Below are 12386 nucleotides of genomic sequence, written 5' to 3'. Positions count from 1 at the left end.
GCCCCTTCCCCGGTGTGGGAAGACCCTGCCCGGTCCCGCCCCGGATCCCGCCCCCTCACTCCCCAAACCCGGTGGTCTGCTGCCTGCCCTCTGCTCTCTGCCCAGGTCCCTGTGGCCGGCAGCTCCTGGAGCCCACGGGAACCATTGACCTGCGAGGCCCCGGGCAGGCGGACTGTGCGGTGGCCATCGGGCGGCCGCTGGGAGAGGTGGTGACCCTCCAGGTCCTCGAGAGCTCCCTCAACTGCAGCGCCGGTACGTCCGGGGCCACGGGAGCCCCGGCCCGTCAGCGTCAGCGGGAGGGCCAGAGACCCAAATACCATGCATCGACCCCAGTGCCACGGTGCTGCCGACCGGATGGGGGGGCCTGACCTCACTGCACCCCGACTCCCTAGGGGACATGCTGCTGCTTTGGGGCCGGCTCACGTGGAGGAGGACGTGCCAGAAGCTGTCCGGCGGGACGTTCAGTTCCAGAGCCAACACCCTGGTGGTGAGGCAGCGCCGCTCGCGGCCGGGGGGCGGAGTGGTGCTGCGCTACTCCAGCCGGCCCGCCCCGAGAGCCGTGCACGGAGGAGGTACGGCAGGGCACTGGAGCCCCCACCACCTGAGGCTGGCGGGGCTGGGGCCGTGGGCGAGGCAGACAGGGAGCGGGGCTGACCCAGGAGGAGGAGGAGGTGGGACCTTCCTGGACACCCCCATTCCCGCCCCTCAGCGGCCAGGGTCAGTCTGCATGCAGTGTCAGCATGGGGTCTCAGGGTGTGACGTGTCCCCGCCTTCTGGGGCCCTGCAGCAGGATGGGGGGGCACTCCAGCCACATCCCCCCCCCATCCCTCAGGCCACTGCGGCCCCATGCCCGGGCGCTCATGTCCTTCAAGACCTTTTTAGATCCTTCCGTGAGATGCTGTCCCCCAGCCCTGTTCCCGTGCACAGTCCTCTTTTTTGTTATTAAATTATTTATTTATTTTTAGAGAGAGGAGAAGGGAGGTAGAAAGAAGCATCAATCAGTTGTCTCTTGCACGCCCCCTGCTAGGGACCTGACCCACAACCCAGGCATCTGCCCCAACTGGGAATCAAACCAGCAAGCCTTTGGTTCACAGGCCGGCACTCAATCCACTGAGCCACACCAGCCAGGGCCACAGTCCTCTCGTCTCATCCCCCATGCAGAGCAGGGCGTGTGCATGCTTGCACATGTGTACACATGCACACCTCGTGCAGAGGACGGCACCCCAGGGCCCCCTGCTCGCCCTCTCCCAACAGCCCAAGCCCGCTGAAGATGGCTTCCCCAGGCAGCTCCAGAGGTTTCTGGGTCCCCCCGCCCCAGGCCTCACGTGAGCAGTGGGACACTAGGGGGCTTCTCCCTCCGTGGAGGTCTGATGCTGCACAGGCACCACGTGGTCTGGGGCCGCCTGCCTGCCGTCTCGTGGCTCCTCACCACCCAGCCACCTGCACGCAGGTGCCTGCCTCAGGGGCAGCCCAGGAGGTGCAGGTGGGAGGGGCTCCGACGGGTTGGAGTCCATCCTTGTGCCAGGCTCAGCGCTGATAAGCTCTTTCGCACCTGTGACTTGGCTGAGTCCTCCTACAAACTCCCCTACCCGGTGCCTGCTACTGTGACCTTCACTTTAAAGAGGAAGGAGCTGAAGCTCAGAGGGTGTAAAGCCTTTGCCCAGGGTCCCACGGTGGGAGGTGGCAGAGGTGAGAGTCAGTGGAGGCTTCTGCTTGGGCGTCCTGGCCCTGACTGCCCCCATCCCCCAGCTGTGAGCTGCCCCGGCCTCTGGTCGTAGTTAGTGGTCTTTCGGGGGCCCCAGTGCCCACACCCAGTCCATATACCTGCTCCCCCCTGCAGAATGCGACACGCAGCTCTTTGGACCCTGGGGTGAAATTGTGAGCCCACCGATGAGTCCAGATAGGAGGCCTGTGGGGGGCTGCCGCATCTTCATCGACGTGGCTCCGTGGGCCCGCATCGCCATCCACGCCCTGGCCACCGACGCGGGCGCTGGAACTGCAGGGTCTGGGGCCGGCTACATCTTGGTGAGGCTGCCATGACAGGACGGCAGGAACGGGCTGACCTTTGGTCATTCTGGAGAGCCGTCCCTGAGGACAGGCGCTGGGGGGCTGGGCTAGAAAAACCTTTGACTTGACTTGAGACCGAAAACCTCAAAATCAGGGAAAGAATGGGAGAAAAAAACCCCCACAGATTCACTTCCTCCACTTACTCACCAGCACGTTTACTGAACTTCCCACAAAAGGGAAACAGAAAAGACCTCCTCTGGCGCAGACAGCCCTGGGGTAGCCCAGGACTGGAGCGTACCTAGTTTTAGAGCCTGATAAAAGTTGGCCAGAAGAGGGAGCCAGCCCCTCCCCCGTGAGGTTGCGTGTGTTCTGGGAGAATCGTCCTATGCAAAGTATCAGCCCCTCTGGAGGAGGAGGCAGCCTGGCTTCTGGAATCAGACAGACCCCGGCTCAAGTCCCAGCTCTGGCACCCCAGCGGTGTGTCCTTGGGGAAGTGGTGAGAGTTCTCTGAGCCTCAGTTTCCTGGGGAGGAAGACTGTCTTCCTGATAGGGCTGGTGCGAGAGAGTAAATGGGACCGTGAGTGTGGGATTCCTTGTCCACTGAGGGCTTCATGAATGCTAGCTAATTCTCATTGGTGGCTGGCCCTTCGGGGCTGCCTCTTTCCTCCCAGATCCGGGACATCTACAGTCTGAAAACGACGACGTTCCGCGGGCAGCAAGCGCTCTACTGGGAGTCAGAGGGCAGCCAGGCTGAGATGGAGTTTAGCCAGGACTTCCTGGAGACACAGGCCAGCCTGCGGGGCCAGTACTGGACACTCCAGTCTAGAGCGCAGCAACCCTAGCTTCCTCTCCAAGCACACCCCTCAGTCGGCCGTGGGGGGCCTCCTTCCCGTTCTGGAAGGGAGCCGAGAGAGCCAGGCATTTACGAGCACCTGGACAGCTCCGGAGTGCTTTCCCGTTTGAATTCCATCCAATCCTATCGCCTTTACCACCTTCTCCGACGCGCAAAACGTTAGTGGGTGGGAGGGGGGACTCTCGGGAAAGCCCTTTGGGTATCAATAAACAGAACGTGCGGTCTGACTGGCGTTTTCCCCACGTAACGAGTCCAAAGCGGGCTTGAAGACCCACTCACTGCTCAGCATGGCTGGTCAGTGGAGCGTGGAGTCACGATTGCGCGCTGACGCCGGTGCAGGGATTAATTCTCTGCGAAGTCCCGCCCCTATGCTAATCCCATTGGGCGGGCGCCCCGCGCCGCCAAAACCAGCCCCCTGTGCTAATAAGGACGAGCCCTCCGGGCGCAAATCCTCGCCGCCTAGCGAGCCCCGCCCTCTATGTCAATAAACAGGGCCCGCCCCATATGCTAATTATTAGGAAAGACCCCGCCCCTATGCAAAAGAGCGGCCGCCTCTCCCACAAGGCTGCGCGCCGGCCGACGCGGCCGGCTCCGGAGCCCTTTGTGAGGGCGGTGGGCTGCGCGGGTCTGCGGCGCCATGAGCGGCTCGGGCGGGGCGGCCTCGGCCTCCGTCGGCTCCGCGCCGCCCGCGGAGGAGGAGGGCATGACGTGGTGGTACCGCTGGCTGTGTCGTCTGTCGGGGGTGCTGGGGGCCGTGTGTGAGTACCCGGCCGGGGCGAGGGGCGGCCCGGCAGTCCCCTGCGCACGCGCGCCCCCGCGGAGCCGGCCTGGGCGCCGGGGTCCGTGGGTCCCGTGGGTCCCGCGCGCGACGCGGCGGCGGCGCCGGGACGGTTGCTATGGTTACCGTCCCGCGGCCGAGGCTCCCGGGTTTCCGGGCCGGGCTGGCTGGCAGCTCTGGGGACAATCCAAGAGGGAACCTGAGCTCCCACGGGGAGCGCTGGGCTCGGCGGGGTCCCGGCTCTGTCCCTCCGCGCCTCCCGGAGCCCGGGGCAGGCAGCGCGGCCCCAGCTCCAGGGCTTTCCGGGGTTGGCGGAGGCCGCTGGCGAGGCCCGGCCCTGCCTGGCCCCGAGGCAGAGGCACCTGTTGACTTGGCGGGGCTGGGGCGGCAGCCGCCGTCACCTCTGTTTGTTCGTGGGGCAGCGTGTCCTGCGGGCCAGGTGCCGCGAGGGGACTCCCAAGCCCGGGCCCCGTGCTGCGTTGAGGGAGGCGGCAGTGCGTGTCCTCCGCTGTCCACTCTGCCGCGGCCACGTCTCACCTCTGCTCCTGCCCCCAGCCCTGCCCGTGCCTTGCCCTGCCTCCGGTGTCGGGGAAGTCGGGGCCGCTGTAGCGCAAGCCCCCACAGGAGCGGTGCACTGGAAGGCATTCCGCTACAGAAGTAAAACAGAGATCGCGTGGCAGGTCTTCCCACGGCAAGCAAGTCTGAGTGATCTGCTGCCCTCGGCGCTGTCAACCGCGGGAGTGGCCGAGGGCACCGCCGCGGGCCTTGGAAAGGGCACTGGCAGGAAGCCCGCAGGGTGTGAGCAGGGCCCGCCTGGCCTGGAGGGCTGGGCTCCGGCGGCAGGGCAGGGCAGGGTGGGGCAGGCAGGAAGCCGTATTCGGGGTCCCCCTCCCAGGTGGGTGGAAGGAGGAAGGTCGGGGCACGGGGCGCAGGGCTGGGGCCGCGCTGACCTTCTCCAGAGGCGGCGGTGGGACAGGCCCTCCCCCCAACCCCCGGAGGTGCCCACTCCCTGCACTGCCCTTGAGCACGGTTTTGACTTTGTAGGAGAGACTGGGGGCCTGAGGTCAGGCCCCCGGCAGGACCTTCTCAGGTATGACTGGCCATGTCCCTGGCCGGTCAGACTGGGGGCAGAGGGCGGGGGAGGGAGTGATGGCGTTCCTGTCCCTGTGAGAGGAGGGGACCGTCGTCGCTGGGCTGGAGGCCTGCATCCTGCCCGCCCCCGGCTCACCCAGGCATCCCGTCCACTCCTGTGCTTCTCAGAGCAGGGCCCGGGGTCACCCCAGGAGCTCAGGGTGTGGGGGCTGCAGGGGAAGCCCCAGCCCCCAGCCTGCCACAAGTTTCCCCTGCAGGTGTGGGGGGTGGGGCTGCCTATGGAACAGCAGGTCTGAGCTGCGAGGGCCCACTCACTCGTGGGTGTTTCTCAGCACAGACACAGGAGGCCCTGGGTGCCCCCGGGGTTTGCACCTGCAGAGCCAACCGGCCAACTGCCGGCTGGAGGCCATGTCTCCGGCCTGAGGCCAGGAGTGCGTGGGCGAGGAGGGCCACTGTGCCATGCATGGCGTTGTTGGTCAGGGGCCTGAGATCTGTGGGGTCTGGGGTCTGCGGGGGCCTGGAGCCAGCCCCACGGAGGGATGACCGGAAAGTTTTTGGGGATCAGAAGTTACACTCAGATTTTCCATTGCGCTGGTGTCAATCCTGACCCCTGTGTCATTCAGGGGTCAGCTGCCGTCTGGGACGGGGCAGAGCGAGAAGCAGACTGGGGTTTCGGGGAGGCGCTTCCCAGGGGCCCTGACCGTTGGGGGGGGCGGCATGGGGCACCTCATAGTCCCCCATGGGTGCCACCCACTTTGAGCGGACGCACTCCGGCCCTTGTGTGTCTGGCTGGGCTGGAACCTGGTCCTCCCCAAGGCTGGCCGTTGGGAGGACAGTGGGGTAGGGTCAGTGCTGGCCACCGTCAGGTGCGCTGGTGCTGCAGACAGGCAGAGTGGGCTGTCTCGCTGGCTCCGGCATCTGTGGCCCTGGGTGCCTGGCCACCCGAATGCACGTGAGACGGGCCCAGGACCGGCGCCACCTTGTTGGCAGGCAGGACGTGCACCGTCGTGTTGGCGGGTCCCAGGGACACAAGGGGAGTCCCGGTGCAGCCGGGCTCCCTTCACCTGGCCCTGCCCCCACCCCCCCCACCCCCCCGCTGGCTGACTGCATAGGGTTACACGGGAAAGCAGGATTCCAGGTCATGCACGCGGGGGCTCAGGTGCACAGGAGCCCTGCAAGTTTAATGACCTGGTGGCCAAGGGCCGCCTCCCGGGCCGGCCCCTGGCACTCTCGGTGAGGCCGAGCTGTGGGCTGTGGGTAGCTGAGGGGGGAGAGTGGGGCAGACCCTGCCCCTCGGGTGCAGCTGGGAGGGGTGGGCAAAGCCCCCCATTTGGGACCTCAGAGAAGCCACTCTCGGGGCAGAAGGGGGTACGCCCCTCCCCAAAGGGACCCCGGCTGTCTCAGGGCCGGGCGGGCTGGGTGGGCCGGGCAGGGGCCTGGCCGGCGTGCAGGAGGGAGGCCTGAGGGGGGAAGAGAGCCTCCCAGCCGAGGCTGCTGGGCTGCGGGGCGGTCAGAGCCGGGGCTGCTGGGCCCGGCCTCTGCTCTGAGGGGAGCAGCCCTCGTCCCGACCAAAAGCCCCGCCTGCTGAGTCAGAGGACTCCACGTGTGGCCGGCCCTGGGACGGGGCCACCCGCCCCGGACAGGCTTTCTGTCCTGCAGCGGGACTGCCCCGTGTGGCGGGGACTGGTTCCGGCGGGGCTCAGAGGGCCCTGGAACGGGGCGGCCGATGCCCCCGCAGCCTCCGGCCAAGCTCCGAGCCGGCCATGCTCTGGCTGCGGCACCGGGGTGAGCGGCCCCCTCTCTGAGCCTGTGACCTCGTCTGTGACCCTGGGGGCCGTGTTGGCCCCACTGGTCTCGGGGGGCAGAGAGGAGACTGCGGGAGTCTCGAGAAGAGCCGAGCGCGGGGTGTCAGGGGCGACTCTGGTGGCCCTGGGGGAGACTGGCCCTTCCTCCCTGCTGACTCCTGCCCGTGTCTCTTGCTTTCAAGCCTGCGCCATCTCCGGCCTCTTCAGCTGCGTCACCATCCACCCTCTGAACATCGCGGCCGGCGTGTGGATGATGTGAGTAGGCCTGGGCCCAGCCTGCCGGCGGGCTCCTTCTAGCCACCGCGCCGCTCTCCGCCCCCTTCACGCCCTCCGTGCCCGGCTTTCCCAATTCCCGTGAGGCCCAGGGCCGGGGACGCCCGCTGAGGCCTTTACCGGGGGCAGGGCCCAGGCTGTGGACACCCGCCCAGGGTCTGCAGAGCCAGCAGCAAGCGTGCTGCCCTGGGCCGAGCCCTGGGGAGTGCCCGAGGCTGCAGGGCCAGCGGAGGACCGAGTGAGGAGGGCGGTTCCTGAGGGGGTTGCCATCAGGCGCTGGGATCCGGAGAACCCAGCTTGGGGGTCGGCACCGGGGGCAGCCCCCTGGAGCAGGTCGGAGTTGGTGCAGGGACAGACTTTAGGAGGCCCTGGGGGGCACCCTTGCCCATGTCCCGCCAGGGTCACTGGGGCCCGTCGGAAGGGAAGGGGGGTTGAGAACTGGTCTGTCAGCTGCGGCTGGCACCCCGCAGGCCTGGTCTGGGGGGGCGCAGCGGAGGAGGGCTGTGGTCCCGCCCTCAGGGCGAGTCCTGGGGGCTTGCCCCTGGAGGCAGCAGGGACCTGGACCGGCAAGGGAGAGGCTCCAGGCCTGCGGGTGGACAGAGTTGGCCAAGCCCAGTGATGGCCAAGTTGGGCGGCTGGCCAGGGGTCGGGCCGAGGGCCTTGATAGTTGTGCTGGGAGTTCCTGCTCTGGGAGGCGTGGGTGGGCTTTCGGGGTGCCCTGAGCCCGTGCTTCAGTCAAATGAGGTACCCAGGGTGCTCTGCCCTGGGCCTGCAGGCAGACGGCAGGGCTCGGGGCCTGTGACGGAGAGAGACCCAGCCGTGGGGGGCTGGGGGCTCACGCAGACCTGCCGGAGCTCGGCCGTCCCCTGCCTGGACACCGGCTGCACCGAGGGCTCCCTGAGCTGCTCCCAGGCGTGGGCTTCCGAGGGTGGGGCTGTGTCAGCCCCCCTGTTGCCCGTCTGCCGGCAGGCCGGCCTGCACCCACTGTCTGGTCCCCGCGCCCCGGGCACGGCTGCCCCGGCTGCTGGGGGCGCTGCTGACCGCAGCCGCAGAGCCGCCCCTCTCGCTTACCCCGCAGCACCAACGCCTTCGTCCTGCTGCTCTGCGAGGCGCCCTTCTGCTGCTCGTTCGTCGAGTTCGCCAACACGGTGGCCGCGAAGGTGGACCGGCTGCGCTCCTGGCAGAAGGCCGTCTTCTACTGCGGGTGAGCGGCTGCGGGGCGGGCCCGCAGGGCTCCCAGGTCCTGCCTGCTCGGGCCCTGAGGGGCGGCTGCACTGGGGCAGGGGGCGGGGGGCGGCTGCACCGGGCCCTCTTGGTCGAGGGTCCCCCGGCGCACCTTCGAGCGCACCTGGTAGCCGCTAGAAGTTAGGACCCGCCGCTCTGTCACGCGGCTCAGACCGGAGTGGCACGGCCTCACGGTGTCGCGTGCGGCCCGGAGAAAGGAGAGGCGCCCGGGTTCCCGCCCCTCAGCCGCACCACCCAGCACGTCCGGTGCGTCCACGTGCACCCGCGTGCGCGCAGCGTCCGCGCAGCCTCCCAGAGTGCGGCAACCCCACGCCCTGGCGGGAAGGGGAGAGCGGGCTGCAGGGCAGAGAGCCCGCCTACCCCCGCGCTCCGCCCCTCGCGGCCTTTGTCCAATGGCGCGGCACGCCACGTCTGCGTCGCCAGGTGCAGTAGCGTCAGCGTGCGTCTGACGCTCAGGGGCACCTGGAGCAGCGCCCGGGAGGCTCTGGGTGGCTTCTGCAGGCAGTAGGGGCTGGGCTGGTCGCCGTCTTCGTCGGGGCGTCCCTAGGGGCGGAGAGAAGGGTCTTGCGGTTCAGGCTCCTTCCCCTTCCAAGGCCCCCCGCCGTCAGGGCAGAGCAGGGAGGTGGGCCCCGTTCTGAGCCACGAAGATGACCCGCTGTGCGTCTTTGTGTCCCTTGCCCTGGTCTTTGTTTTTCAGTGTCTTTTTAAAAGCCCAGCAGTAGCATATCTCCATTAAAAATAATGTGGAACGCCCTGGCTGGCTGGCTCAGTGGGTTGGAGCGTCGTCCTGTATACCAAAAGGTCGTGGGTTCGACCCCTGGGCGGGCGCGTACGGCAGGCGCCCAACCAGTGTTTCTGTCTCATGTCAATGTTTCTGTCTCTCCCTCTCTCTCTGTCAGAAATCAGTAAAACTCATATCCTCGTGCCCTTTGACATGTCCTTTAACCCCTGTTAAAAAAGAAAACACGAAAAACAATGCTAATTTGGAAGATGGAAAACTGCCGCCCGAAGCCCCGCCCCTGCTCACGTGTCCGCGCGTCCTTCCGCTGTGTCTGCGGGAGCTCCGCTGAGCCTGCTGCTCACGCGGTTTCTGCCATCATGAGCAAATTTGCTCCCTGCTTTATCTCCACTCAGTATCACGTAGAAACGACTTTAGTGTCGCCACAACCGCGTCACACGATCGCTTTCAGTGGGAGGGATACGTCCTCAGCTGGGCACGCTCTTCTGACTCTGAGCTGTGGTCCCCGTCCCGCGGGCCGGACGTGCCCGCCAAAGCCCCTGTGCTCCTGCCGACGACGTCTCAGGGCGGCGTGTGGTGCACGGCGCTGGGTCCCCGGCTGCCACCGCTCAGACTCCGGTGGGCCTGGCTGCGCCCTGCCCAGCGCTCCGCAGCGTTCCGCGTTTCCGCCTGTTCTCCGAGAGGCGAGGGGGTCCGCTGGTCGCGCTTTCTTTCCTGAAAATGGCCCGGGCTGCTTTCTGCCTGCTGGCGTCTCCGCGCCTCCCCTAGTCCTGTGTCTCTGGGTGGGAGGCTTCTTGGCCTCCGCCGGGGTCACTGCGGGTCTTTCTCTGGCCGGTGCCGGCCTCTGGTTTCGCTCGGGCAGGTTTCCCCTGCGGTCCTCCCCCGGTGCGGCGTCTGCAGCCGCGGTTGGCCCTCGAAGAGCACAGGGTTCGGGGCGCCGACCCCCAAGGTCAAAGCCCAGGTTAGCTCTGACCCCCCAAACTGACCTGCTGGCAGCGCGCTGTTGGCCGGAAGGAAGCTTTATTGATAACACAAACTGTCGATTAGGACGCGTTCTGTACGTTATCGGCAGTATAGACTGCATTCTAACAAAAAGAAAGCTAAGAAACTGATTAAAATCGTGTTTACTGGAAAAAATCCACGCGTGTGGACGCGCACCGTCCAAACCTGTGCTGTTCAAGGGTTGCGGTTCAGCCAGATTGGAGATCCGGGTAGGATTCGGCTGCTCAGGTCCCACTCTCCGCCCCAGCGCAGCCTGCGGTCTTATCTCCCCTCTGCAGGGCGTGTGGGGGCGGGGGAGGCGCGGGTGGGCGTGTGTGCGTGGGGGGCTGGGCAGCTTCCTCCCGGAAGTGACCGGCCGCGGTGCGGTCCTCCAGTCGCCGGACGTCTTCTGGTGGTTTCCTGGTTTGGTTCGCGTCAGGTGCTGCCACTGGAAATCCCGGGACCCAGGGTCAGCCGAGAACACTTGTGCCCGAGCAGACACGTGCCGCCAGGTGGCGCCACGTCGCAGTGGGGACCTGCCGAGGGCAGGCACTGAGCCGTTCCGGCCACAACCCCTGCGAGGAGACGGTGCCTTCTGCGCTGTGATCCTCGGGACCGTCCTCGCTGAGCCAGGGCTGGCTTCAGGGAGCCCCTCGGGGCCACTGCTAGAGCCCCACCCCCCCAGGTCCCGCCCCAGCCCCACAGGGCGGAGCCTGGGCCTCCAGAAGCACAGGGACTCCCCCGCCCCCACAGCTGCAGAGGGTCCCCGGCCTGCCTGCTCGTGGCGGGGGCTGAGCGCCTCGTGCTGTCCAGCCTTTTTTGGACACAGACCCATGGAAGTGCTCGGGCGTCTCCCTGGAAAGTGCGCCGAGGTCGGCAGCCAGGTTCCTGGGTGTCGGAGGACTCGGGAAGCCCGGCCGTGACGGTCCCCGCTGATCCTGGGGCCCCTTCCTGCGCCCGGCGGTCTGGGAAGGGGGCCTGGGAGTGGGGTGGGGGTGGCCTCGGGGAGGGCGTGCCCTTTGACCCCTGCTTCTCCCCCAGGATGGCCATCGTCCCCATCATCATCAGCCTGACCCTGACCACGCTGCTGGGCAACGCCATCGCCTTCGCCACCGGCGTGCTGTACGGGCTCTCCGCCCTGGGCAAAAAGTGCGTCTGCCGTCCCAGGCCCCCCCCCTCGGGAGGGGTCTGTCCTCCCGCCCCTGAGCCTCCCAGGGAGGAAGGTCTGAGGGGGTCCCTGGGTCCAGCTGTGGAAACTGAGGCACAGAGGTTGTCAGTGATCAGCCAGCCTCCTGAGGGTGCTCAGCTCTGGGGAGTGAGAGCAGGGGGATCCTCGGGGCCTCCAGGTGGCTCAGCCTCGTCACAGCCTGTGCCCGGGGTGGCAGACGTGGCGTGGGAGTGCCCCCACCCCCCACCCCCACCCCGGGCCCCGGCCCATGCTGCAGTCAGCTGCTGCCCTCCCTTGCAGAGCCCTACCCCCGGCAGCCCGTGCTGCCACCAGAGGTGATGGGGTGCATCGTACCGCCCTAGCAGCAGCTTTCTGGGGACACCAGGGGCCCGGAGGCTCTGCCGGCTGTCATGGCAGGGCCACTGGCCGGTCCCCAGGGCTGGGAGGGCTGTGTGCCTGGGGCCGGTCCCCGTGGTGACGTCCACCCACTCTCCCCCCAGGGGCGACGCCATCTCCTATGCCCGGATCCAGCAGCAGAAGCAGCAGGTGGACGAGGAGAAGCTGGCAGAGACCCTGGAGGGGGAGCTGTGACGCGTGAGGCGGCTCTGGGCCCGCCCCGGGGTTCTGTGTGAGCGCGCTTGGGGCTGGGCCTGCGGCAGGACCTGAGGGCGGCCTGGAAGAGGACCTTTTGCCTGGAGCCACCAGCTTCTCTGCCCGCCCCCAGCCTGGACCCCTCCCGCCGGCCTGTCTCTGTCTCGGCCCCGAGCTGGCCCCGAGGCGCCGGGGCGAGGGCACCGAGGGCCTTGGCCAGCAGTGAGGAGATGGGCAGCGTGAGCCACAGGCGACCTGGGCCGCAGGACTCGAGGCAGAGCGCGGCGGGCAGCAGCTCTGCACCGGCAGCCTCCTGGACCCTGGCCGCCCGGCGTGGCTGGGGACAGACCTCCGGCGCGCCCCCAGACTTCCGCAGTGGGCGGGGTTCGGGGCCCTGCCGAAAGCCCGGGAGGGGCTTCCCCGGCGACTCGGGGCCTCAGCCAGAGCGCACCTCCTCCAGGCCAAGCCACCTCGGCCCTCCTCGGGCCCCTGCCGTCAGGGCAGCAGGGTCCTGAGGACTGTGTGCCGTGTGCTGTGCTCTGTGGGCGCCCCCGGCGCTCCCACGAGGCTCCTGCAGCCCCTGGACCAGCATCCCTGGCAGCGGCCGGAGCACCGGGTGGGGGCGTCCTCTCCCGCTTTGGGACACTGGTGAGGGCCAGCCCCTGCACCCCACACCCCCGCCCCGGCGCTAAGGCAGCGCCCCAGCCCTGTTAGGAGCAGGGAGCTTGACCCACCGCGGGTGCTCCTGCTGGCTGCAGGCCCGCCCCAGCCTCCGGACAGCGGGGCAGACTGCTGTCCGCACCGCCCCAGGCGCCACGCTGGTGGTGGGGGGGAGGGGGGGAGGGTGGCCGGGG

The 12386-nt window shown here is 67.8% G+C and overlaps 2 protein-coding genes across 3 annotated transcripts in view; both read left to right on the top strand.

The window, feature by feature from the left end:
* Positions 1-3344, top strand: part of ADAMTS13 (ADAM metallopeptidase with thrombospondin type 1 motif 13) — a 29533-nt gene extending 26189 nt beyond the window's left edge. For both annotated transcript variants that reach the window (XM_045846056.1, XM_045846055.1), the window contains 4 exons: positions 106-252; positions 393-572; positions 1841-2025; positions 2679-3344. In XM_045846056.1, the coding sequence (XP_045702012.1) occupies positions 106-252; positions 393-572; positions 1841-2025; positions 2679-2849 (683 nt within the window). In that variant the 3' untranslated portion in view covers positions 2850-3344. The remainder of the gene's footprint in view (positions 1-105; positions 253-392; positions 573-1840; positions 2026-2678) is intronic.
* An 87-nt stretch (positions 3345-3431) lies between these two features.
* On the top strand, positions 3432-12364 carry CACFD1 (calcium channel flower domain containing 1). The gene is made up of 5 exons (XM_045846092.1): positions 3432-3618; positions 6718-6790; positions 7887-8012; positions 10815-10922; positions 11442-12364. The coding sequence occupies exons 1-5, from the start codon at positions 3498-3500 to the stop codon at positions 11530-11532; spliced, it is 519 nt and encodes a 172-aa protein (XP_045702048.1). The 5' UTR covers positions 3432-3497; the 3' UTR covers positions 11533-12364.
* The last annotated feature ends 22 nt before the right edge of the window (positions 12365-12386 follow it).

The sequence above is a fragment of the Phyllostomus hastatus genome, unplaced genomic scaffold (genome assembly GCF_019186645.2).
Source record: "Phyllostomus hastatus isolate PE091 unplaced genomic scaffold, TTU_PhHast_1.1 phas_contig_495, whole genome shotgun sequence".
Taxonomy (NCBI): domain Eukaryota; kingdom Metazoa; phylum Chordata; class Mammalia; order Chiroptera; family Phyllostomidae; genus Phyllostomus; species Phyllostomus hastatus.
This window is presented reverse-complemented; position numbering and strand designations above follow the sequence as displayed.

What these genes read in the sequence shown, in the direction of transcription:
- CACFD1 (XM_045846092.1), top strand. Translation starts at nt 3,498, where the DNA reads ATGAGCGGCTCGGGCGGGGCGGCCTCGGCCTCCGTCGGCTCCGCGCCG. An exon ending in GGGGGTGCTGGGGGCCGTGT is followed by an intron (nt 3,619 to 6,717) that starts GTGAGTACCCGG and finishes CTTGCTTTCAAG; the next exon opens with CCTGCGCCATCTCCGGCCTC. An exon ending in AAGGCCGTCTTCTACTGCGG is followed by an intron (nt 8,013 to 10,814) that starts GTGAGCGGCTGC and finishes CTTCTCCCCCAG; the next exon opens with GATGGCCATCGTCCCCATCA.